This window comes from Acipenser ruthenus, chromosome 2 (genome assembly GCF_902713425.1).
Source record: "Acipenser ruthenus chromosome 2, fAciRut3.2 maternal haplotype, whole genome shotgun sequence".
NCBI classification, from domain to species: domain Eukaryota; kingdom Metazoa; phylum Chordata; class Actinopteri; order Acipenseriformes; family Acipenseridae; genus Acipenser; species Acipenser ruthenus.
In genome coordinates this window covers 107,003,944-107,031,108 of record NC_081190.1, presented here as the reverse complement: position 1 = coordinate 107,031,108, position 27,165 = coordinate 107,003,944, and the positions used below count along the sequence as shown (strand labels likewise).

The 27,165-nt window shown below is 37.8% G+C and overlaps 1 protein-coding gene across 1 annotated transcript; it reads right to left on the bottom strand.

Annotated features, from left to right (window-relative positions):
- Positions 1-3,251: 3,251 nt before the first annotated feature.
- On the bottom strand, positions 3,252-26,397 carry LOC117408506 (ADP-ribosyl cyclase/cyclic ADP-ribose hydrolase 1-like). The gene is made up of 8 exons (XM_034013541.3): positions 25,862-26,397; positions 12,173-12,299; positions 11,381-11,516; positions 7,266-7,348; positions 6,637-6,710; positions 5,848-5,934; positions 4,981-5,067; positions 3,252-4,882 (listed from the first exon to the last, which is right to left on the bottom strand). The coding sequence occupies exons 1-8, from the start codon at positions 26,071-26,073 to the stop codon at positions 4,816-4,818; spliced, it is 873 nt and encodes a 290-aa protein (XP_033869432.1). The 5' UTR covers positions 26,074-26,397; the 3' UTR covers positions 3,252-4,815.
- Positions 26,398-27,165: the final 768 nt, after the last annotated feature.

Sequence of the window (27,165 nt, the reverse complement as noted above, 5' to 3'; positions counted from 1 at the left end):
AAATGTGTCGAGTCATTTTCCCTCAGAGATAGTAAAACCCCAAGAATTCTGCAAATCCTGAGGAGATATTCACCCGATTGGGAACCCAACGTTATCTAGTATCCGATTGAGGGCCTCAATTTACTAGCCAGCTCCTGGTAGAGATGTGCAAAACCTGGGGGGTGTTCAGGAATCTTACAACCATCTACCATCCTCAGACAAACCTGATGGAGCGAGTGACTTGGACACTCAAGACATGATGGCCTCCTATGTCGGAAACGATCACCAAAAATGGGATCAGTGGCTACCTGAAATGAGGTTTGCCATCAATACCACTAAGCAGAAAACCACAGGTTTTACTCCAGCTGAGCTGGCAGGGGGCGCATTCTAAAGGGCCTGCTCGACTGTTTGATTTCTGTAGCACCCTGTTGTTAGTTACCGGGAGTTTTAAGAACTGGAAGGGTTAGGCAGTGGAGAAGACTTACTTTTCCAGCCATATTGGAGATGTTGCATTGGTAGTCAAGAGCCAGCAGTTTGTTGGTCTGTATGTCGTATGTGTAACTTTTTGTTTGTCAGTCGCATTTTCTTTTTGTTCCACTTGCATTGGATAGACGTGTTGACAACAGTTGCTCAGCAATATGCAGCAATACTAACATTGCGTGTTCACCTATTCTACTGTTGTTCAAACTTTTTTTCGGTTCTATTTTTTTTTGTGTTGCTACTTTGGACATTTTTTCAAACTGTTTCTGGATCAAGGAAAGATTCAACCACATGGCCTTATCGGTAGGTTACGGACAGAAGGAATCAGCACTGTGGATGTCACTGCAGATAACTGGGTGAAATCTAACCTTTTTCTTCATTTAACAGCTGCAGTGGATTACAAATGTTTGAATGGCCATTTTCTTTGGAATACTTTTGAACTGAATCAAACCCTCTTTTGGACTTGTTTTGGTTTGTTGTCTGAATGGGATTGGGACATTGCTTTGCTAGAGATATCTTTATTGTGTGGTCACCTGTTTGTTTTCTGAGCTGTGCTGCTCCCTTGCTTGTAAATTCTGGCTTTAATTATCTTTCTGTCCTGTGCTGTCAGCCAGTCCTTGGAATGTTTAATCCCACAAAATACCATACTTACTCTAGAATTAATTTACAGTAAACCCTGCATGGTAAATTATACTCTTTGTACCCTTTAAATGTTATTATTATGCTAGAACTATTTACTTGCCGACTCCTATATGTTTAATGGTTCATCTTGGGTCAGTTTAACTAAGAACGTTGTTACAAAATGACAGCACTCTGTTTTAGTAAGGAAGCAAGTACCACTATTTTTAGGCTTTTATAGTGCTCCGAAATCCTAATTTTATTCCATAACCTACCTGCGAAAAATACATAAATGTATCACGACTCAAGTACACCCCTACCGATAACAGAAGTAAACAGAGTTTCAATTACTAGATTTAAATTAATTTATAACTGAGACATTCTCACCTGAGAGATTTGTCACTATCCTACAGACACAGAGTGAAGATGTTTGGGGTTTAGATTTAAAATGGGACTGTTCAAGTAAAAAAATGAATTCACCGGTAACCATTTTTGCTTTCCAGAAAAGGGTCCTTAAGTAGGGGTCCATTGAGACAAGCGGTATGCTTTCACACATTGCAATTTAAAAAATAAATAAACTGCTTAAATAACACACATACAGTGGACTACACTGCCCACGGGCCGGGTAAGATCATGAGGACACCTTCAGGGCTGGCTTTGTCCACCAGAGGCCGGAAGCTTGCAGACATCTTCTCGCGTGTTCCTGGGGTAAGTAGCCAATTGGCTTGGTCGTGAGACTGGATGATGCCCACGATGTGGTGTTGTAGGTAATTGCTGTGGTGAGGGAAAATAATTGGATATTCTAAATTGGGGAGAAAATCGTGGGTAAAATAACTGGGCACTATAAATTAAACTGAGCCAGTAAATAAAATGATCATTTCTGCTGGAAAATGTTTAATCAGCATAAAACAGAAATCCAATTTAAAAAAAAAACAAAAAAAAGAAAGTGGACACACTTCAACAGTCTCCCAAAAGCTAAAGAATTATCTATAGCCCCCGTCACACTGGTGCTCCTACCCTAACAAACCCTGTCACACTGGCGCTGCTACCCTAACAAACAAATGATTGATCTTGAACACACGCATTGTGTACTTGCTTCTGTCACCCGGGTCAACCCTGCTTCTTCAAAAAGCATTGTGAAATCATGTAGCCAACCTGCATGACACCGCATTGTGATCTGGGTAGAGCATTCCAGTGTGAAAGGGGCTTTAGTCTTTGGATATGTGTTTATATTGGTCATTCATTGTTACATTTCTTAGATTATTTAAAATCCAACTTCACAGTAATATACATTTGTGGCGGAGTGTCCCGCCCCCATTTATTATTATTTGTATTTGTTTGCGGCGCGGATAAAAGCGCAGCGTCTTTTGTTATTGTTTTTTATATTTATATTTAAAAACCCAGTGAGGATGCATGACTGATCAGCTACTGATTATTTAACTAGCTGACAGTCATGCATCCTTACCAAATGCGTGCAGACTCTGGCCGAGGGATAATAAGATAATTAACAGCTAGTTAACCCCGCGGCCAGAGTATAAGAACCTGCAGCTGTCCGTGCTGCAGGGTTGGGGTGTACAGAGAGGAGGTACGGGGAGACAGCGAGGAGACAGAAATAACAATTGCTAAAACGTGCTGGATTAGCCAGCACAACACTTACTTGTTTGTCTGTCTGATTCGTTTGGCCCTCGTGCCCTTTTGTTTCTGTTTTGTTGTTTGTTTAAATCTTTCATTTTGTTTTGTTTATTAATAAATCAGCTGAACGCCGTTGCATTCAGCTTCACCCATCCATTGTTTTGATTCAGTTACTTCCTGGTCCGTGACGTCACCACACCTCACCACTGTGAGCCACCACATTACAAAACATATACATTTAATTACAGGCTCTCAAAACTCTCTGGTAAATTATTCAAGAGGAAATTGATTCCTAACATGCCTGTTTATAACAAGCCACAGGACAACTGCACTGACTATTATTATTATTATTATTTATTTCTTAGCAGACGGCCTTATCCAGGGCGTCTGCTTATCCTTATCCTATTGCATTCCAATCACAGCAGCATGGGGCTGTGAATCAAGCACCTCGCACTGAAGTGGATCAGCACACCAATTTATTATTTGCTTTCTCTTCCTAAACACTAGTAAGTGGAAATGAGGTTCAGAACAAGCCATGAAGCAACTATCCAAAGTTTTATTTTATTTTTCAACTTTGTCAAATTTTTGCCACCTTTATAAGTTGATTTTTATACTATAATAACCAGTATAGTATACAGAACATATTAATGGGAAAAACAAGATTAACTGTTACATAAAAAGCTACATCACTGGCTTTATTGAACAGTATAGGCATTTCCAAACAGACTGTCAGAGATCATTACACACAGGGGTAGATGTACTGAGATAGGCCAGTCGCAGTGCAAACATACCACAATTTGCATTTTCATTGCAACAATTCACAAAGTATACATTTTGTCGTATGTACTAAGAGAAAATATGTTAATAAAGAGAGCCACAATATAATAATTTTTAATATTTAGCATTGCAAGAGTCGTGCGGCATTTTTTTTGAAAAAATAATGAAAGGCAGTTTAAAAAAAACAAAAGTGTTTCTATCAAAAAGCTTTTCATAATCATACAGTAGCCCCTCACTAAACTGGACATGTTTGTCTGACATAAGGAGGTGTTGGGTTTAAAAAAAATACAATAAAATCGCACACGCGTACGTTTATAGTGCTCAGTGTATTTTAAATGTGTAAATCATTGTGTTGAAATAACACTAATGTGTTTTGGGTAGGCTACACATCTCATTATAAAATATAAATCTGTACATTAGGCCTATACAGTAGTAAAATCAAATTAATACCTAGCACACTTTTTTTTACTTTAGCCTGTAAGCTACCAGTAACACAAAATAAATCATGCTGCTGCATTGTACACATTGGTGTACAATGTGAATAAGATTATTTTAAATTAAGACAATTATTTTTGTTTTTTTATTTTATTATTGTTTTTAACTTGTCTTACTTAGTAGCCTAGGTATGGTGCCGCATTGACAAGTTAATACGAATTTCAAGGGACCAGCAAGACATTTTGCATTATACCACTAATTTGTATTATCATTAGTAGCCTATAAGCCAAATGTATACTGTCTGTTTTTATTTAAGTTAGTCAGGGGTGCATTGCTAAATTGTGCACTATTGCAAACCACCTGCACATTAATAGAATAGGTGTGTTTCCTATTCCTATACAGATGCTCAGAGTGAGCTGGAGGGGTTAGCGGCACATGTGGATTCTATTGCTCCCAACAAGTTGGGGAAACCAGGAATGTCATAGAAATTTGTTAACAAGGCTTGTAAATACACCCTGCTTTTAAAGAAAAATAGGTATTTGGGTGTTCGTCTAAAAAAACCCTGATTTGCGCTATCTCCACCCCATTTTTGCGAATTTATGCATAATTACACATTCATCTAAAGCTGAACCACAAAGAAAAACTGCTACCGCAAAGCATTCCCTAAAAAGTTGCTCACAGCATTGCGCATCTTTAGTATACCTCACCCATGACTTTTGACTTGTTTGCAACGTCTTTGCGACAGCCGCAACACTTTAGTACCTAACCCACAGTGTTCTGCAAAGTTCTAAAAGAGAGTTATTAAACTGTTTGTTTTTATTACAGTAAAAATAAATGAAAACCTGATAATCAGAGCCCCTATTTACATTCTATGTGCAACACATAGTTACTTCATTACTTCCAATTGACGCAATCACAGGAATGAGGGATGGGGTCATTGATACACCGCTCAACCTCAGACCTGTGGAGGACAAAGGACAACCCAGGTTAGTTGTATTTCTATACTATCTACAATTTGAGAATACATTAAAGAAATAAAAAGTTAAAAAAACCACTTACTTGTCAATGTCCTTACAATCAAAATGTAAAGAGGCATTCTTCAAAATTTTGCCCAAGTCTTCTAATGACATGCTGTTACATGACACCCTTAAGAAAACAATATGATACTCATTATTAAACTGTGTTTTACATCAAGTCTTGTTAAATAGATATGTGCATTTAAATGAAATAAAGAACACATTCTACTTGAGATGAAGTTGTTAATTTTTAAATATGTTGAGCACGGTTATGTTCTGTATGTGTGTGCACTGGCTTCCCTAAACCAATGTAGAAGTATTATTTCTATGTAGTTTGTTGCAATGAAAAATAAGTTATGTTTTTGAAATTAATATAAAACATCTTTCTTTTTTTCTCAATGTCATTAGTGGGTTTTATTTTCCTGGAGAGGGTGAAAGCACGATGTTGTTTATTTTAAAATGAGAATGTGCTTTCTAGAAGCTTCATAGTGTTTTGTTTTTTGGCACTACCCAGTAATGAGCCATTGTTTCTGTCAAAAACAAGAAGAACATTTGGTTTCTTTAGAGCCCTGCTGATCCAGCTTAGATGATGTTTCAACACTGAACAGAATAGCCTATCAGTGCACAAATGTCAAAATCACAAATAATGTTGCTTTTATTTCCAAAAAAAGAAATAGAAAGATAGGTGATACGTGCATTGAAGTCTCCTTGTCCCCAATAGTTGTATATTTGTACTATGATTCTTTAAATGTCACTTGCTTACCAATTTCTTACTTTACTTTCATCCTAACATTTATTTTTCTGAAGAAATGGAGAAAAAAATGCATCTATTCTCCAGATTTACAGTTTGGTAAGTATATCTATGTACACAATATTAGCAATATTATAATCCCTCACATACAGTACATACCGGTTTTGCAGGCTGTCAATCACCCTTATGCTGATGTAATTGATCTTCTCTGAATCAAACCGCTTGATCTCAACACTTCCAAAAATGCTTTAGGATTAAACAATAAACATCACATTTACAACCGTGTTTCACACATGTATCTAAAAGCTATAAGCAAACCATGTATGTTGCTCTGAAATGTGTAATACATTTGTGATTTTCATCTTTGAGGACTGGTTTATATCTTTGAGTTATAAAAAAACCTTTAAAATTAAAACTCACAGCTTTTTATTCTAGGGCAGCAGTGTGGAGTAGTGGTTAGGGCTCTGGACTCTTGACTGGAGGGTCATGGGTTCAATCCCTGGTAGGGGACACTGCTGCTGTACCCTTGAGCAAGGTACTTTACCTATTATTTATTTATTATTATTTATTTCTTAGCAGACGCCCTTATCCAGGGCGACTTACAATTGTAAGCAAATACATTTCAAGTGTTACAATACAAGTAACCTAGATTGCTCCAGTAAAAACCCAACTGTATAAATGGGTAATTGTATGTAAAAATAATGTGATATCTTGTAACAATTGTAAGTCACCCTGGATAAGGGCATCTGCTAAGAAAAATAATAATAATAATAACAGATCACTCCAAGCAGACAAGACAAACACTGCATACAAACGTATATGGAATAAGGTGTTGGTGTATTATTAAAATTGTGAGGACAGTGTACTGTATATTCTGTACTAGATCCCTCAAATTACAAATTCTTCTACAATATTAAAATAAGTAGATTTAATAAGTTAGTTGTTTACCTTTGTTTACTGAAAGGTGTATCAATTGATCCATTTAACATCACCATGACATTACCACAAGCTAATTCAGCAAACTGCAAATGAGCAAAAGTAATGTCACAATCAGCCCTAAAATTGCATAACACATTTAAAAAATCTACTTTTCTGCTTTCAATCTTAACAATACAAGTTTACTGTACTCCAAAAAGTTATTTGGTCAAAGTTGTCTTGAAAGTAAAAAATAGGAAGCCTTAAGTATTAATAAGAAATGTATTCATACCTTTAAGATAAATGCTATGTCAGTTTCTACTGTTGTAATCTGCTTTTCAATCTCTCAACCCCTAAAAAAATTTTTTTCCTTTTTTTACTCCACATATTTTTTTTATATTATTATTACTACAAATATAAATAATAGTTTTAGTGTTGTATTTGGCCTTTATTGGTGTCAGGAAATAACTAAATAGGAGGAAGAACTCAGTGGTTGAGTACATGTTTCTAACCTTCCTGTTATTTACTAAGGACTAGTGTGTGGCTAAAATTAACAGACGCATGGAGACTCACTGTGCAATGAGAGTGCAGTTATAGCAAAGTTGCAGATACAATGCCGTTTCAATCATATCCATATTTAAACTGTTGTCATGTTTACTTACATGTGCTGATGCCCTTCTCCAAAATGACCTGACTGGATTCAATTCACACTCAACCCACCCTGGACAGGAAGTATAATTCAATTCTAAAGGAATAAAAAAGGGGATTATTTCTAGAGAAAGTATCGGCGCTGGGGGATCCCATACTCGATACTGGCGCATTCGTAAGGACCACTTTCAAACTGTCTGAAAAACTGATCTCCAGACCACGCCTATAGGTAATTTGATTTCCATAGGTCTCAGATGCATTTCACTGGTGTTATGCACTTAATAAAGTTCATTTATCAGTTAAGAGTGCTCACTTATGTTACTCAAATGTGATTATTGTTATTAATTGTGATTTGAAAAAAATATATATATTTTTGAAAAGTTCCATGTGTATTCCAGTGTGGGGTGGTAATGATGGAATGCACAGGTTCCATGCGTTCCATGTGTATTCCAGTGTGGGGTGGTAATGATGGAATGCACAGGTTCCATGCGTTCCATGTGTATTCCAGTGTGGGGTGGTAATGATGGAATGCACAGGTTCCATGCGTTCCATGTGTATTCCAGTGTGGGGTGGTAATGATGGAATGCACAGGTTCCATGCGTTCCATGTGTATTCCAGTGTGGGGTGGTAATGATGGAATGCACAGGTTCCATGCGTTCCATGTGTATTCCAGTGTGGGGTGGTAATGATGGAATGCACAGGTTCCATGCGTTCCATGTGTATTCCAGTGTGGGGTGGTAATGCTGGAATGCACAGGTTCCATGCGTTCCATGTGTATTCCAGTGTGGGGTGGTAATGATGGAATGCACAGGTTCCATGCGTTCCATGTGTATTCCGGTGTGGGGTGGTAATGATGGAATGCACAGGTGCCATTTTAGTTTCCCTGCTGACACATGTTACTTGAGTGTAGAATTCTCCATTGAAGTTGAAGGATTTAGGCACAAGACAAGTTCTGGCAAGTTTTAATATTGTATTGGTTAAGGATTATTTTAGTATGTTTGTTTTAGAAATATCAGGCATTTAAGCCATCATTGTTCTTTATAGAAGCTCTTAATATCCACTTTGAAATACAGATTCTCACAGACAAAAACTATCCAGTGTTTGTAAAGCAGGGATATAATCTTAAACATAAGTAGTTGGTTCAGTAACTAGTTTGCAGAATGTACCACTGCTATGAGAAACATGCTACAACAAGGACTATCTACATAGGCGGGACGGACTGCACTTAAACAAAAAGGGAACCAATCTTCTTGGAGAAAGGATCCTTGAGAAGGTTCAGAAGCATTTAAAACTAGAAAGGAAGGGGGGTGAATACAAAAAAACAAAAGGTAGACCACATCAAAACAAAGGCAACAAATCAGGTAAGACAGCCATTAAATGTATTTATCTAAATGCTAGAAGTCTCAGAAACAAAATGTTAGAACTTGAAGCTATTGCACTAACAAGTAACTACAATGTGATAGGTGTTATAGAAACTTGGTTGTCTAAGAGTGATGGAGACAAATATAATATTAGTGGGTATACACTGTATAGGAAAGACAGGCAGGACAGAAGAGGCGGAGGGGTAGCGTTATACATAAGAATTAGTCTTGAAGTCCAGGTGTTAAATCTGGATGAAGAAAACAACACTGAATCAATATGGGTCAGAATAATGGACAAAAATTCAAAGGGCATAATAATAGGAGCATGCTATAGATTGTCAAATTCAGACGCCGAGCAAAATAATCTGTTATACAATGACATTAGAAATGCGTGTAGCAAAGGAGAAGCGATACAAGTGGGGAGCACGATGGACGAAATTGAAATGGTGGAAATAACAAATGACTGCTTCCTAATGCAATTTGTCAAGGCACCGACTAGAGGGGAGGCATGCCTTGATTCAGTCTTTTCAAATAACGAAAACAAAATAACTAAAACAGAGGTCAGAGAACCATTGGCAAACTCAGACCACAACATGGTCTCATTTGAAGTGATTTTTAAAACCCAAAAAGTAATGACTAAAGCTAAGGTTTACAATTTTAGAAAAGCAAACTATGAAGGTATGAAACAGAGACTAACAGAAGTAGATTGGAGTAAAATAGAGAAAACATCCTCAGAAAAAGGATGGCTGTTTTTTAAAAATGTAGTACTAGAGGCGCAAAACAATTACTTCCCAAAAGTAGACAAATCTAAAACAAAATGGTTTAATAGATCAATTAAAGAAATATTCAGCGAAAAAAGGCACTTTACAGAGCGTTTAAAAGGGACCAAAAACAAAGTATAGAGAAAGAGTACTTGGAACTGCACACACAAATCAAAAAGGAAGTTAGAAAGGCCAAGACAGAGATAGAAATTAACATTGCGGCTAAAACCAATTCCAAAATGTTTTTCCAATATTATAACAGCAAGAGAACATTCAAAGAGGAGGTTAAATGTCTAAGAGATACAAATGGCAAAATCATAGACGAAGAAAAAAAAAAATAGCAAATATATTAAATGATTACTTTTCACAAGTTTTTACAAAGGAGGATGCGGACAACATGCCCCACATGTCGACCTGTTCCTATCCAGTTTTGAATAACTTTAGCATAAGAGGAAGAAGTATTAAAGGGACTAGAAGCTCTTAAAATAAACAAAATCACCTAGGCCGGACTATATCCTCCCAATAGTACTCAAAGAAATGAAAGAAGTTATTTACAAACCACTAACCAAGATCATGCAAGTCTCTTGACACAGGGGTTGTACTGACAGACTGGAAAATTGCAAACGTAATACCGATCCACAAAAAGGGAGACAAAACCGAACCGGGTAACTACAGACCAATAAGCCTGACTTCTATTACATGTAAACTTATGGAAACTATAATAAGATCCAAAATGGAAAATTACCTATATAGTAACAGTATCCTGGGAGACAGTCAGCATGGTTTTAGGAAAGGGAGATCGTGTCTAACTAACCTGCTTGATTGTTTTGAGGATGCAACATCGACAATGGATAATTGCAAAGCATACGACATGGTTTATTTAGATTTCCAGAAAGCTTTGGATTAGGGAGTGGTTAACATGTAGAAAACAGAAAGTACCGATTAGAGGAGAAACCTCAAAATGGAGCAAGGTAACCAGTGGTGTACCACAGGGATCAGTACTAGGTGCTCTGCTATTCCTAATCTACATTAATGATTTAGATTCTGGTATAGTAAGCAAACTTTGCAGACGACACAAAAATAGGGCAAACACTGTTGCAGCAGCAAAGGTCACTCAAAATGATCTAGACAACATTCAGAACTGGGCAGACACATGGCAAATGACATTTAATAGAGAAAAGTGTATGGTACTGCACGCAGGCAATAAAAATGTGCATTATAAATATCATATGGGAAATACTGAAATTGAAGAAGGGAACTATGAAAAAGACCTAGGAGTTTATGTTGACTCAGAAATGTCTTCATCTAGACAATGTAGGGAAGCTATACAAAAGGCCAACAAGCTGCTTGGATATATTGTGAAAAGTGTTGAATTTAAATCAAGGGAAGTAATGTTAAAACTTTACAATGCATTAGTAAGACCTAATCTAGAATATTGTGTTCAGTTCTGGTCACCCGTTACAAAAAGGATATTGCTGCTCTAGAAAGAGTGCAAAGAAGAGCGACCAGAATTATCCTGGGTTTAGAAGGCACGTCGTATGCAGACAGGCTCAAATAATTGAATCTGTTCAGTCTTGAACAAAGAAGACTACGCGGTGATCTGATTCAAGCATTCAAAATTCTAAAAGGTATTGACAATGTCGACCCAGGGGACTTTTTCGACCTGAAAAAAGAAACAAGGACCAGGGGTCACAAATGGAGATTAGATAAAGGGGCATTCAGAACAGAAAATAGGAGGCACTTTTTTACACAGAGAATTGTGGGGGTCTGGAACCAACTCCCCAGTAATGTTGTTGAAGTCGACACGCTGGGATCCTTCAAGAAGCTGCTTGATGAGATTCTGGGATCAATAAGCTACTAACAACCAAACGAGCAAGAGCACCTTGGAATCTCTTGGGATGAATATTCTGCAGGAACGAAAACACACTCCGACGCCATGATTCATAAAATTAAAAATTAAACTCTATTGTATTGAATCCACTTGAAATCTCATTATGTCAACCGTACCTTTACTGTGTTGTTGGCCACACCACTTCAGTCCATCCATCATGTACCCAAGAAGAGTGTCTTCCAAAGTCATGAGGCACTTTGTAGCTTTAGCAAAGTCGTGAGCTATCTGACTCGTCTTGCTCCAGAACAGGGACTTGAAAACACAAACAAAAAAAACAAAAACACAATCGATATAAATTGGTGTGTGCTCTTATAACATCCCTGATGATGTCTCGCAATCAATATGCTGACACACACACTAACAAAAACTGCAGATGACACATTCACGTAAATAGCGTCCCATATCACAAGTCAAGCTGCAAAGCAGAATGGGTGCCAAAGCTTGCAAATGACACTTTGCAGCCCTCACTGTAGATCAAATTGTTTACAACCACTCTGTATTTTAAAAGCCTGCTACCAATAACCCAATGAACTAAGTTTCTTGTAAAGCAATGTACTTGAACTTCACTCAAAACAACAATACGCAAAAGGTTTAGAGAATTCCAGCCAGTTCAAATGAGGGGCAACCAACTTCATTAACAGCTGTTTCTTGAAGACTGGATGTATCTTTATAACATATTTCTTTATCTTTCTCCCATTGTAATGATAAATGTACGAGTTAGAGCAGCTTTATATGAAGAATGAGGAATATATGTTTTTAATGTTCAAAATGTAACCCAAAAGCAACGTAATGCATCAGAGTAAGGGAAAACTTGCACGCAGTGATGGGAAACTTTTGTTGTTAAACTATCAGACCTATAAATATTCCCTTTAAGCAAGCCATGTAAATTAATGAATGGAAGCACACACCTTATTACAGGGTATATCCTGCTGCACTGTTGTGATAAACAGGTCATAGTCTTCCACCTTGACATTGCATGGGTCCTTTCCAAGGAATGAATTCTGGAATGCCTCCCAGATTGCGTCACAATTGTTGCTATTAAAGTAAAAACAGAATACTTTATGGTACCTAAACCTATAAATGGGTAGATTCACATGGGTTTGCTCATGCTAATGGAGACAGTTTGGGGATCTAGTATCTTTTTTCTTAACAAATTGCACCTATAATATATATATATATATATATATATATATATATATATATATATATATAGTGGCAGAGCAGGGCTCTGCCCATAGAAATACTGGCAGGGAAGGAGTTAAATTCTCCTCCCTGCCCAGGTTGATTGCTTCAGGTGGGAGCAATCAACTAATTAATTATTCAATTAAGGACTGAGCCACCTGGCATAAAAGGAGGCTTCAGCCTCCCATTAGAAGAGAGTTCTGGAAGGAGAAGGAGCCAGTGGTTCTTTTTTTTCCCCAAAAAAACCTCACAAAATTCAAAAACAACCAAAAAAAAAAAAAAAAAAAAAAATACTGCCATGAGCCTCCAGGTGGCGTTATCCCACTTCTGAGCACCAAATGTGACAAGGATGACAGAGGTTGCGGCTCAGAGACAGTTTGAAAGTTCAAAAATAAAGTTTTTAATTCACAAAAATCCAAAATAAACAGGCACAAGGGCCAAACAAAAAGGTTTTAAACATAAAATAAACACAAAACAAAAAGCTAAACTTACAAAAATAAAGGTTTCCAGGCTGGGCGTTGCCTTCACTGGATTCAAACACAAACAAACAGAAAAACAGCACACACAAACCACTGGCTCCTTCTCCTTCCAGAACTCTCTTCTAATGGGAGGCTGAAGCCTCCTTTTATGCCAGGTGGCTCAGTCCTTAATTGAATAATTAATTAGTTGATTGCTCCCACCTGAAGCAATTAACCTGGGCAGGGAGGAGAATTTAACTCCTTCCCTGCCAGTATTTCTAAGGGCAGAGCCCTGCTCTGCCACTATATATATATATATATATATATATATATATATATATATATATATATATATATATATATATATATATATATATATATAAAATCTTGCAGACAAAAGTATTTGGGCAGTTAAAAACAATGAGAAAAACCACAAAGAAAGTGATTTCTATAATTTCTAATTGTTCTATTGAAAGATATAAATTAGAGAGATATAAAGTAGAGATTCAGCTTGATAATAAAACAACATATTACATAACATGCATAAAATGAAAAATAACATGCAAAAACTAATTTCATACCTTGACAAAAGTATTTGGGCAATAAATATATTTTGTATGAAACGCATTGGTTGCTAATTATTGACAATTATCATGATTGAAAACCAAAACCTGATGATAATTATAGAATAAATAAATACATAATCAAGTGCTGAAAAATAAACTGGAAATTTGTGATTAAAAAAAGCAACAAATATGGTTAATGGATCTCAAAATGGCAGTGACTCAACAAAACAAAAAAGGAGAAACTACCAGAAAAATAGCAGAAAGACTTGGTTTACTGAAAAGCACTGTGTGGGCTATTATTGACAAAACACAGGAGAACATGAACTTCTGCAACTAGCTCCAGGTGTGGAAGACCAAGAAACATTTCTGCAAAATCTGGAAGAAGCTTTCGAGCAGCTTGGCAAAATCCTTGGATTACTGCAAAAGATTTGACATAAGAATAGAGAGAAGACGGTAAAGAAATTCACGAGCGAACAATTCAACGATACCTTAACAAGATAAATGTCCACGGGTGAAAACCAAGAAGCAAACCTTTGTGAAAAACAATACACAAAAGAAAGCGATTTGGAGTTTTCCATTGATTACTTGATGATTTCTTCAACCAAATTTTATGGTCAGACGAATCCAAAACTGTTTTCACAAAGAAAGCAACAATATGTTTGGAGGAAAAGAGGAGAATAATTAAGAAAGGTTCCTCATGCCCAGTGTTAAACATGGTGGAGGTTGTGTGATTGTATGGGCCTGTTTTTCTTCCTCTGGCAGTGGCGACCTTTGTATTGTAGAAGGATCAATGAATGCTGCAAAATATCAAGACATTTTGCACTCTCATTTGTTACCCAGTGGTAGAAGGCTTACTGGACGGAAGTTTGTATTCCAGCAGGATAATGCCCTAAGCATTCGGCAAAGTCTACAAAGGAATTTCTGAAAAGAAGGAAGATTACAGTTATGGATTGTCCATCTCAGTCCCCAGACTTGAATCCCTTCAAGATGTTGTGGATTGACTTGAAGGCTGCTGTTGCAAAAAGGAAACTAAAGTCGATTGCAGAACTCAAAGCTGTATGTGTTGAAGAATGGGCAAAAATATCTCCGAAAAGATGCCAGGAATTGGTTTCAAAAAACAAAAAAAGACTGCAAGCTGTAAAGGAAGCAAAGGGTGGACACACAAAATACTAAAGTAAGGGTGCCCAGATACATATGAAATTAGTTTTTGCAAGTTATTTTTCATTTAATGCATGTTATGTAATAATTTTGTTGTTTTATTATAAAGCTGAATATCTTATTTAATTTATATAACTTAATAGAACAATTAGAAATTATAGAAATCACTTTCTTTGATTTCTCTCTCTTTTTTTTTTAACTGCAAATACTTTTGTCCGAGATATATATTAGTTAATTACTTTACACACACACACAATATAAATGCATGCTTACACACCGGAAATGGTTATATTAGTTCTAAAATAACACTGATGTGGTCGATTTGCATGGGAGTAAAAAGACACAAAACCCCAAAGGTGAGTCTGTTCTTTAATATGGCCCCCCATATCTGAAATTTAGTGAGCACATGTTTGTTTGAAATATAATGCCTGTAAACTGTAAATATACAGGTATGTCTGGGCTCGCTTTTGTGTTCCAACTTCATTTACTGTGAAATACTGTAAAAACAGGACGCTGGGTTAAAGGAGGTGGGGCCAAAAGGGAAGGACATATACAGAACACTTTCAAACAACAGATGGAGAATAAGGAAGGGCCTTATGATAAAGTAACACTGTTATTAGATAGCATGAATAAAGAAACACAGTTATTAGATGGCATCAAGGTTTTGATATCACAAGTGAGTCAAGAAAAACAGATTGAAACAGGAACAAAGAATAAGTGTTTTTGTTTGTTTATTATTATTATTATTTATTTATTTGCAGACGCCCTTATCCAGGGCGACTTACAATTGTTACAACATATCACATTATACATTATTTCACATTATACAGATATCACATTATTTTTACATACAATTACCCATTTATACAGTTGGGTTTTTACTGGAGCAATCTAGGTTGTTTGTTTGACAAAGCCATTATCTGTATACTGCTAGCGTGCAATAAAACTCAGAAGGTTAGCAGCAGACAATGATAGCATTGAGAAAACAAATTGGGATTTCAAAAATGAACTCACAGAAATTATGAATTGGCAAATTACAAGATACTGTGGGAAGGGAAGGATTGTAACAATTGTTTAAATTCGTTTTATACTCATTTGAAGTATTTAAACAAACGAAAAAAGCTGCATAACTTGAATCCACACTCAGGTGCCCAGCAAGAGTGCACAGGGCAGATGAGCTGGCCATCTGAAGAAACTACCACAGTTCCAGTGGGTGCAGCAAAAATACAGGTCAGACAAGCCCTACAAAATGGGACTGACCTACACTAAGCTTATTGGTATGACCAGAGCAGCCTAAACGAGTATGATAGCATACTGTTCCACACATACCCGACAGTTAAAATTGTTAAATGCTAAAAAAATGCTTATGTGGTACCACTCAGATCAATATAAGTTATATCAAGCTGTCCACGGCCCAACGTCAGGCGACAAAGTAACAGATACTAACAGAGAAGTAAATACTACACTTGTATCTTCACTGGGCAACTCGCTAGGCGCCTCTGGTGCTCTAAACTGCCAACGTACTCCAACTACAAGAGAGGGAACCCCTAGAAATGCGACGGAATACAGCCACAAAACACCCTCGAGATGTCAACTTACCAGCTCTGGAACCAAAAGAACTGTCCAACTAGACGGACTGGACCGGACAAAGGACTGGTGTTAACCAACACAAAACAAACATACAAAATGTTATATGTGCACCAGAGACTTTGAATTTTTGAAATGGTTAAATATTCTGGGAACTCAATGTAAACACGTGACAACAGAGTAACATAAAAATTAAACCACGTGTATTTGAAATCAGAGGGAATCGCATAGATGATGGAGGCAGTCGTGGACTGCTCCATAGATTTGTACAGGAGTTAAATATGACAGGACTAACCTGTTTGCTGTTATAGAATGCAGATAGTTTTGCTGCCTGCCATGCCTTGCCACTCCCTCTGGAAGAAATAATTCCTACAGAATTGCCACCAAGGAAAGGTCACTTGGATTATGTGCTGTTTGTTAATAATGTCTGTTTATGCACCACAGGATGTAATTTCACACATGGATAACGTTAGATCATATGCGATTTTTGTTATGAACATGGATCCATTCTGAGGTGTACATGTGAGGTCTAGTAGAAGCGTTACAACCCCATACTGAGACATGGCCACTCTGAATTGAGCAGGCTAGCTGTAATTGCACGTACAAGGTGAGGGAATACAGTTGCAGACAGATGGTGCAGACATTGAATTAAATATGGTTCTTCTTATTGGGATATAATGTTCAAATACGTGCACATACGTGTCCTATGTTTCTCACTCTCACCCGGTATCTGAAACATTTGATTAAGATGCAGAAACAAGATTTGATATTGATAAAGGGAATTGCGTACAACAGAACTCAAGTTTAAGCTAAGAAGGTTGTAGAAAAGTCATTACAAGCGTCTGAAATGTTTGCAATTAATTAATAACTTTCAATATCATTTGATTGATTTAATCCAATGCTGTAGTGATAAAACAGTGCTGTGGTCAAGATATTAAAGAGTGTCATTTATGCTATGATTGGCAGATAAAATAAAAATATTGCACATGATTTTAAAGATCCTGATTCAACAAACTGCAGGTGGAAAGCATCACACCCCAACACGAGAAGGTGGGGAAGGAATCCCACCCCCCAAGCCAAGAACAAAAGAGATCCAGAGAGGCTTGCGGTCAATAAAAGGATCGGCAGAACTCTGATTGCAAAAAAGCATGTAGTGAGTCGTATCCTGTTGGAGTGGTAGCCCACTTTCAAGGAAAGGATTAATGGAGCTCAGATTGCATAGCAAGTGAGAATCCTAATCCTGATTTTCAAGGGTGACCAATGGTGAGAGGCTGCAACAGGGGAACAAAATCCTGCGCGCAATATGTTATTAAGAATGCAATAGCAACCTCATTAATTCTTGGGTAAAACAGTTTCTGACTCATTATATAAAGCGTAATTTTGTTTAAATTGCTGTATTTAGCTCAGCCGTTACTCTCTCTCAAAGCAATTTCCAGTGATAGTTTGTCTACCTTATGTATGCTATGGATGTTACATTCAGTATAAAGTGGTTTGGCATTATAACTAGATTATGTGTGTGTGTGTGTTTATATATATATATATATATATATATATATATATATATATATATATATATATATAAAAAATGTATAATTATATACAGTGCCATGAAAAAGTATTTGCCCCATGTCTGATTTTCTGCATTTTTGCATATTTTTAACACTGAATGTTATCAGATCTTCAACCAAAACCTAATAATAGATAAAAGGGACCCTGAGTGAACAAATAACACAAACATTTGATACATATTTCATTTATTTATTAAAGAGAGTTATGCAACACCCAATGCCTCTGTGTGAAAAAGTAAATCGCCCCCTTAGACTCAATAACTGGTTATGCCACCTTTAGCAGCAATAACTGCAACCAAATGCTTCCTGTAGTTATTGATTAGTCTCTCACAGCGCCGTGGAGGAATTTTGGCCCACTCCTCCATGCAGAACTGCTTCAACTCAGTAACTCAATGTGTTGGTTTTTGAGCATGAACTGCTCGTTTCAGGTCCTGCCACAACATCTCAATGGGGTTTAGGTCTGGACTTTGACTAGGCCATTCCAAAACTTTAAATTTCTTGTTCTTCAACATTCTGATGTAGACTTGCTTGTGTGTTTCAGATCATTGTCTTGCTGCATGACCCAGCTGTGCTTCAGCTTCAGCTCACGGACGGATGGCCTGACATTCTCCTGTAGAATTCTCTGATACAGAGCAGAATTCATGGTTCCTTCAATGATGGCAAGGCGTCCAGGTCCGGATGCAGCAAAGCATCCCCAAACCATGACACTACCACCACCATGCTTGACTGTTGGTATGAGGTTCTTCCTGTGGAATGCAGTGTTTGGTTTTCGCCAGACATAACTTTTGACTCATCTGTCCATAGAACATTGTTCCAGAACTCTATCCAGGTGCTTTTTGGCAAACTTGAGACGAGCATTCATGTTCTTCTTAGTGAGCAATGGTTTCCGCCTTGCTACTCTGCCATGAATCCCATTTTTGCCCAGTGTCTTTCTGATGGTGGAGTCATGAACAGTGACCTTAGCCGAGGCGAGAGAGGCCTGCAGATCCCTGGATGTTGTTCTAGGGTTCTTTGTGACTTCCTGGATGATATTATGCAATATGGACAATATGGCTCTCACTGTGGTTCGGTGGAGACCCAGAGCCTTAGAAATGGCTTTGTAACCCTTTCCAGACTGACTGGCATCAACAACTTTTTTCCGGAGGTCTTCAGGAGTTTTGTTTGTTCGTGGCATGATGTGCCTCTAGAACAGGAGTGGGCAATTCTGGTCCTGGAGGGCCTGTGTCCCTCCTGTGCTCTAAATTACTTAATTGGACCAATTATTACTAATTATTGGTCTAATTAAGTAATTTAGAGCACAGTTGGAACAAAAACCAGGAGGGACACCGGCCCTCCAGGACCGGAATTGCCCACCCCTGCTCTAGAACCTGTGTGCTGACAACTTCACTCTGATGGTAAGGGCCAAAGTTAGTCAGATTTATATTGGGCAGGGCTGGCCCAAATCAGGCCTGGTTGTTAACCAAAGTACTCAAACAGCTAACCCTAATTATCCCTTTAATTGGGTTGAGTTAACTAGGGGGGGCAATAACTTTTTCACACCTGAAGATTGCATGTTTGATTACCTTGCACACCAAACAAATGAAAGAAGCACCAAACTTTGGTGTCATTTTTTCTCTCGGACTGCCTTTATATTCTACTACAACCCATAAAAAAATCTGACCAAATACAATGTGAAAAATGTGAAAAAATGCAGAACATCAGACAGGCGGCAAATACTTTTTCACGGCACTATATATATAAAACCACACTTTTATATAACTAGGTTTGATTTGGTGTGCTGTAACAGGGGCTTGATATATCTCAAATGGAGGCGGCCACATGGCCTTGTAAAGCAGTAGTGGACAGCCCAGTCCGAGACAAAGGGTCTTTGCCTGAGTAGTCTACTTGGGACCCGAGTGGCCTGTGACCTGCTCCAAACAGTCTCGCTGATTGGTCGAATTAAAATGGAACTGCTCTGTTGATTGGGCAAAGGGTCAATCCATCTACCCACCAAGGGGCGGGACTTCAGTTATATAAACTCATTCACAGCAAGTATAAAGTTTGTACTGTACTGATTTGATGCTTGTAACTGAAGACTATACCCAAAAGCAGGCTTGAATGCTTTCTTGATGAAAATGTATTACCATGCGTGTTTATACTTGTGAATAAAAATACAAAAAGGAACACTTTTCCATTGGACATGTGAGCAGTACCAAAGGATCGCGACAAACTAAACCACACAGAATTCCAAGACTTACACAAGCTGCACCATTTCTTACATCACCAGTTCAAATCCCACCTCTGTCATTGACTGACTCACTGTGTGACCCTGAGCAAGTCACTTAACCTCCTGGTGCTCCATCCTGCATTGGAGCAGGCCCGCCCCAGTATTAGTGCAGGCCCGCCCCGGTTGCCGGTGCATTTAATAATTATGCCATTATCCATTAAGAGGAGGGCTATAAAAAGGCAGCTCCAGCAGCCAGCCACCAACAGCAGAGACCAGAGAGCAGAGAGCACGAAACCAACAGTCAGAGCAAGAGCCAGGAAGAAACAAACAGCGAGAGTGAGAGAGAGAGATTAGGAAGAAGCAAGCAGCCAGAGCCAGAGCCAGAGCTAGGGTGAGGAAGACAGAAGCAGGCAGCACCTGCACCTGCAGCCAGCAGGGAGAGCGAGAGCAAGGAACCAGCAAGCAGCCAGAGCCAGGATGCAGAAATTGAGGAGAGGAGGAGCGGGTGATGCCGCAGTAGATCTAGTAATCACCCAAGGGAAGTATTGTCATTGCTTTTAAATATAATACCCAGGCTGGGAATTTTACAATTAAAAACAAATACCGTACTTATGGGTGTATATGATTTAAAGAACAGTGGATAAGCCTGAATATATGCAGCTCCTCATTGTGTGTGCTGCTGAAGTCCAGGGGAGGAGACAGGCCCTGTGCAGATCTGCAGGTGTGTCGCACCTCAAAGCTGGGGTATAGGCCCCATAAAGTTAAGTAATAGTGTTTCGCTGGAAAAGCAAATGCATGATTAACCGGGGCTATAGCCAAACTGAGGTGTAAACAATAATAGACCATCTTTTATGAAGAGCCTGCATTAAGGGCGGTGGGTTTTCCTCTCTGTCCCAGAATAGGCGGCACCGCGAGAAGGAGTTGAAGCAGCCTGGTTGGGCTGCAGCATTGGGAACGGGAGCCAGTTGGACTGGGAGTACAAGAGTGAAGACAAGCCAGTCAAGAGAAAGGCTGTGAAAGGGAGAGTACAGGACGTGGTTGTGGAGCTTGCTGCTGCAAAGAAGGAGAAAGAAGAGGCACTGACCAGCAGAGACAGAGCTCAAGCTACCAATTAACAGACTAAGTAGTGTGACTGTTGGGACAGTTGGGGGTTTATTAAGGGGAAAGTGTATTGTAATTATTACTGCATTTGTATTTTAGTGTTTTTGATAGAGTTTTAGGAATATCAATGCACTGGGTAGAAACACAATTGTATTGTTTTATTGGTGTTTTAGTGTAGTTATTGGGGAACGTGTTTTAAGGTTACACTTCAATTGTGGTGCTACTGCCAAGAGGGAGGTGTTTTTCTTGTTTTAATTGATTACTATTTCGTGATTAGTTTTAAGATATACGGTGATATTTCTTGCACAGCAACACTGAATTCTGTACACAATAAAATATTTGACGTTGTGCGTGGTGTGTGGCATACTGTACCTCCTGCTTAAGTTACTTTGGAATCCAAATGGCAGTGGAGTAAAAGCTAACCAGAGAGTGTTAAAAGAACCTGTTACACCTGTTTGCCTCATCTGTTTTGCATGAGAGCAGTGGAAAAAACGTAATTTCGTCTAGATACAAAATGCACCATTCAGAATCCTTTCTATAAATCATGAGAATGAACTGAACACCTCCTGACTAGGTGAACACATTCGACTAAGATTAGGAGTCATAACTGAAATTGCGACAATGAGAATCGCACGTGGGAATTCAAAAAGGGGGGTATTGGTATGTAAATTGATCATTCAAGATGTCTATTGGAGTGTATTCTCCAAGTGGAATTTTAAAACAGAAACAGAAACAGGAGAATCTTTGTTAGAATAACCGTGAATACCCAAATTCCCCTTCTTGAGAATCGCTAAAAGGAGAACACATTCGACAATCACATAAATTCTCCTTGAACGTCCCTCTCGAACTTTTGGGAATAGAGCCCTAGAACTAAATCTCGATTTTTTCATGCTTTGGTCGCAATTGAGCTTTTGTGTTTAGGTGGGAACAGTAAAAATAGCACCGAGGAAGCTTCACCCCCCCAGTGGTAAATATCTTCCGCCCCCACTGCCCAGTTCCACTGCCTTCCAAAGACTGGACTGTAGTGTAGAAACTGTTGCCAGAAACAATGAGAAATTTGGCGACTGCCTTTTCAGATAAACCCTGAAGTCAGCGGTAGATCTACCCTGTGTGTGCAGAATGTGTGATGAAAGCACTGACCAAAGTGACACGAGTCGACTTATTATTTACCATCGTTTTGTAAATGTTGAAGCAGGTTCGCTTTTTGAACCTAACAGAAATATCTGGATGCTGTAATGCCTATTCAGTTGTTTGGAAAATTAACAAAATTAGTATCCAGTACAGAAAATTATGGGGTTTAAATCGGAGGCGCGTCTGTAATGTTATTACAGCATTATCAAGTATGTTTATTTTATATTATAATTAAATCTACATAATAAGTTAATGTCCAATAGGAGGAGTGGCAAACACTGTTGCAGCAGCAAAAGTCATTCAAAATGATCTAGACAGCATTCAGAACTGGGCAGACACATGGCAAATGACATTTAATAGAGAAAAGTGTAAAGTACTGCACGCAGGCAATAAAAATGTGCATTATAAATATCATATGGGAGATACTGAAATTGAAGAAGGAATCTATGAAAAAGACCTAGGAGTTTATGTTGACTCAGAAATGTCTTCATCTAGACAATGTGGGGAAGCTATAAAAAAGGACAACAAGATGCTTGGATATATTGTGAGAAGTGTTGAATTTAAATCAAGGGAAGTAATGTTAAAACTTTACAATGCATTAGTAAGACCTCACCTAGAATATTGTGTTCAGTTCTGGTCACCTTATTATAAAAAGGATATTGCTGCTCTAGAAAGAGTGCAAAGAAGAGCAACCAGAATTATCCCGGGTTTAAAAGGCATTTTGTATGCAGACAGGCTAAAAGAATTTAATCTATTCAGTCTTGAACAAAGAAGACTATGAGGCGATCTGATTCAATAATTCAAAATCCTAAAAGGTATAGACAATGTTGACCCAGGGAACTTTTTTAACCTGAAAAAAGAAACAAGGACCAGGGGTCACAAATGGAGATTAGATAAAGGGGCATTCAGAACAGAAAATAGGAGGCACTTTTTTACACAGAGAAATGTGAGGGTATGGAATCAACACCCCAGTAATGTTGTTGAAGTTGACACCCTGGGATTCTTCAAGAAGCTGCTTGATGAGATGCTGGGATCAATAAGCTACTAACAACCAAACAAGCAAGACGGGCTGAATGGCCTCCTCTCATTTGTAACCTTTCTTATGTTCTAATGTAATATGACTGTGCTGACTCCTGCGATGTGTTACTGAAATTTAATTAGTGTAACTGCTCTGTCCGGTGCTCCCCAAGCAAGTTTTTTTGATATTGCTACAGAAAAATGTTTTGTAGCACCCTACAGAATGAACCAGTTTCGGTTTCTGAAGTCCAATGAAACCTGCTGAATAATGCCACGTTAACATATTGAATTGCATACCGCTTTGTAGTTTCCCATATACTTAATGAAAAACTATAAAAAATTGAAAAATGTGACATTTTGAAATCTAACATGAGATACTGCACTATTATTATGGCTTACAGTAGACTTTTGCTATATAATTGTGTAGTTTCTTTGATTAAATGGTGTTAAAAGATCTGAATTATTTTTTTAATGCTGTCTTAATCCTAAATCTAAAAACTAATTAGTACTATAGTACAGTACCATAATACTGTAGTACCACTCTAGTAGTCTCATTTACTATAGTACAGTGCTATAGTACTTATCTGTTAAATTTTATATATATATATATACACTACCAGTCAAAAGTTTTAGAACACCCCCATTTTTCCAGTTTTTATTGAAATTTAAGCAGTTCAAGTCCAGTGAATAACCTGAAATGGTACAAAGGTAAGTGGTAAACTGCCAAAGGTTTAAAAAAAAAAGTTTAGGTTACCAAAAACTGAAAAATAATGTACATTTCAGAGTTATACAAAAAGGCCTTTTTCAGGGAACAAGTAATGGGTTAACAACTTACAGCTGTTCTGCAGCAATGGAAGTAAATTAAGCCTTGAAAGTTGATGCTAACAATTCCTACAGGTGTCCCAACTTTTGTTGATTACTTACAAACCCTGTCTGTATAAATGCAGTGTTGGAACAGACTCTGTTACTACACCCTCTTAAGCATTATTTGGACAGTATTGTACTGCAGGAAGTAGTATATTGCTCTCATAATGGCAAGAAAAAGGCAATTAACAAAGGAAGACAGACAGACCATTATAACCCTTAAAAGTGTAGGTCTTTCCTTTAGAGAAATTGCAAAGAAAGCCAAGGTGTCAGTGAGTACAGTTTCCTACACCATCAAAAGGCACTTGGAAACTGGAGGAAACTCTGACAGGAAGAGGTCTGGCAGACCCAAAGCCACAACAGAATCAGAAGACAAGTTTCTAAGAGTCAACAGCTTGCGTGATAGGCAGCTCACAGGACAACAGCTTCAAGCACAGTTTAACACTGGTCGAAGTAAGCAAGTCTCAGTTTCAACTGTGAAGAGAAGACTTCGAGCTGCAGGTTTGACAGGTCGAGTGGCAGTAAGAAAGCCATTGCTAAGATGGCAAAATAAGAAAAAGAGGCTTGCCTGGGCCATGAAGCACCGCCAGTGGACTACTGAAGACTGGAAGAAGGTCTTATGGACCGATGAATCAAAATTTGAAATCTTCGGTTCATCACGCAGGGTTTTTGTACACCGTTGAGTAGGCGAAAGGATGGTTCCTCAGTGTGTGACACCAACTGTCAAACATGGAGGAGGAAGCGTGATGGTCTGGGGCTCTTTTGCTGGATCCAGAGTCGGCGACTTGCACAGAGTGAGTGGCACCCTGAACCAAAACTGCTACCACAGCATTTTGCAGCGCCATGCAATACTCTCTAGTATACGCCTAGTTGGTCAGGGGTTCATCCTACAGCAAGATAATGACCCAAAACATACCTCCAGGCTATTTCAGAACTACCTTAGAAGAATTGAACAAGACGGTAGGCTTCAAATCATGGAATGGCCAGCACAGTCTCCAGACTTAAACCCCATCGAGCTGGTTTGGGATGAACTGGACAGAAGGGTGAAAGCAAAGCAACCTACAAGTGCAACACATTTGTGGGAACTTCTGCAACAGTGTTGGGAAGAACTTTCCGAACAATATTTGATTTCCATTGTAGAAAGAATGCCACGAGTGTGTTCGGCTGTTATATCTGCAAAAGGTGGCTACTTTGAGTAAAAAATTTAGATTAAATTTTGTTAAACAAAACGATTCCATGATTTCTTTTTTAATCTCCAATTGTTTATTTGTTCTATGCTTTAATTTCAGAGTACATTGAGACATTAAACTGCGTAAATTTCAATAAAAACTTGAAAAATGGAGGTGTTCTAAAACTTTTGACCGGTAGTGTATGTATGTATGTATATATATATATATATATATATATATATATATATATATATATATATATATATATATATATATATATATATATATAATGATAAACCTTGATGTATATCTAGTTTATATACAGTGCCAGTTTTTTTTTATTTTTCTTAAAAATATTTCCCAACATAAAACCAATGTCACCTTACAATAATTGATTTTGAGTTTCAGTGTTTTAAAATAAAATATCAAACAGAACGAAATTTCAATGTACCATTTGTAATTCAGTAATATGAGAGAATTGGTCAGGGGTCTGAATACTTTTGCAAGGCTCTGTATGTTTTTTTCAAATCTTTCGGTTTATTGAAGAACAAACAAAATAATACAAATATTTGTATCTGAACCCCACTCACCTTGACATTTGAGGAAATGTCCTAATATAATCCCGACATCTTTCAATAACAACGGTTTTCAAGTTCGTTGTGGTTCCTTTGGTAGTTGTCTGTGTGTTGTCGCCGAGTTGCACAGACATTGAAACGATCACTATTAGTATGACAAGAATAAAAATACTGCCGAATATACTTAATAATCTGCAGCGACGGACACAGAACTTTCGGCATGTCATAATGTCTAAATCGCTTGTCAGCTCAGGTTAATGCAAGCAAGCAGGCAAGCGTCCTCTCCTGTTAAAGACTGCTTCTGAGTTTTTATCTAAGGACCGGTGGTTCCAGCAAGAAAATGTGTCGATGCCGTTTGCGTTGCTTTGTATCGAGTTACGTCATTTACGCCGCCCCCTCAAAAAATAATTAAAAATAAATATAAATAAAACCGCATGTGAATGGAGTACACAACCCATGTAAACCCAGCTGCTAACTGATCTTTTATTTATATTTAAATTAGAAATACAAACGAGTCAACCATGTAATACGCCACAATTGCGTGCACATGTATTTAAGAGTAACAGCCGTTCTAAAATAACACACTGCTGAACTATTCCTGCAGGCATGCACACAGCCTCTTTTCCAACCCCCACCCATTTAAACAACAAACAACCCCACATTAATTCACTGGATTCATTTTTAACATTTGAGTTTCAACACAATAACTGTGCATCCTTATAAAACTGTCCACGTAATTTTTTCAGTTTAATTATTTTCCATATGGCAATACACATTTCTCGGATTTTTATTGTGATTTTAAACAGAACTCTTGTTTGGTTGTTTTTTTAGTACAAAGCACTTATGTGCTATTGTAATGATCTGCTGGTAATTCTTTATTATGTGCAATAAAACATTAGTTTAATTGACAACAACTGTGTCCTGGTTGCTTTCTTTCCTGATTTGAACGGGATTATATTCCTTGTTAATAATGACCATTCAAAAAGTTCATTACTATCAGGTTGGGCCACAAATTGTGTTTCTATGTTTTGGTAAATTTTCAGCATCTTTAATACAACCTTTTACCCGTGTATTCTTTTTAGATAAGGTATTGTGCAATTTACTAAAAGAAGAAAAAATAGTTCAACACAAAGCCAAAGGCTGTCAAACTGTATCCAGTGCAGTAAGATAAAAAAAACAACATGTTGCTATAGAGACGAGTCTGCAATTGCTTACACACCATCCAAGAAACTTTATTTAGCACTTGCCAGTATATTCACTGTGACAACTATTTTTTCTAGAATCACTTTCTTTTGATTTTTAATGAAATCTAACAGTCA

Bases quoted from the DNA above. Each gene is read 5' to 3' on its own strand.
- LOC117408506 (XM_034013541.3), bottom strand. From the start codon at position 26,073: ATGACATGCCGAAAGTTCTGTGTCCGTCGCTGCAGATTATTAAGTATA. The intron at 11,517-12,172 runs GTGTGTGCTTCC...TGTGTTTTCAAG, and splicing joins AGGATATACCCTGTAATAAG to TCCCTGTTCTGGAGCAAGAC. The intron at 5,935-6,636 runs GTAAACAACTAA...TTAATCCTAAAG, and splicing joins ACACCTTTCAGTAAACAAAG to CATTTTTGGAAGTGTTGAGA.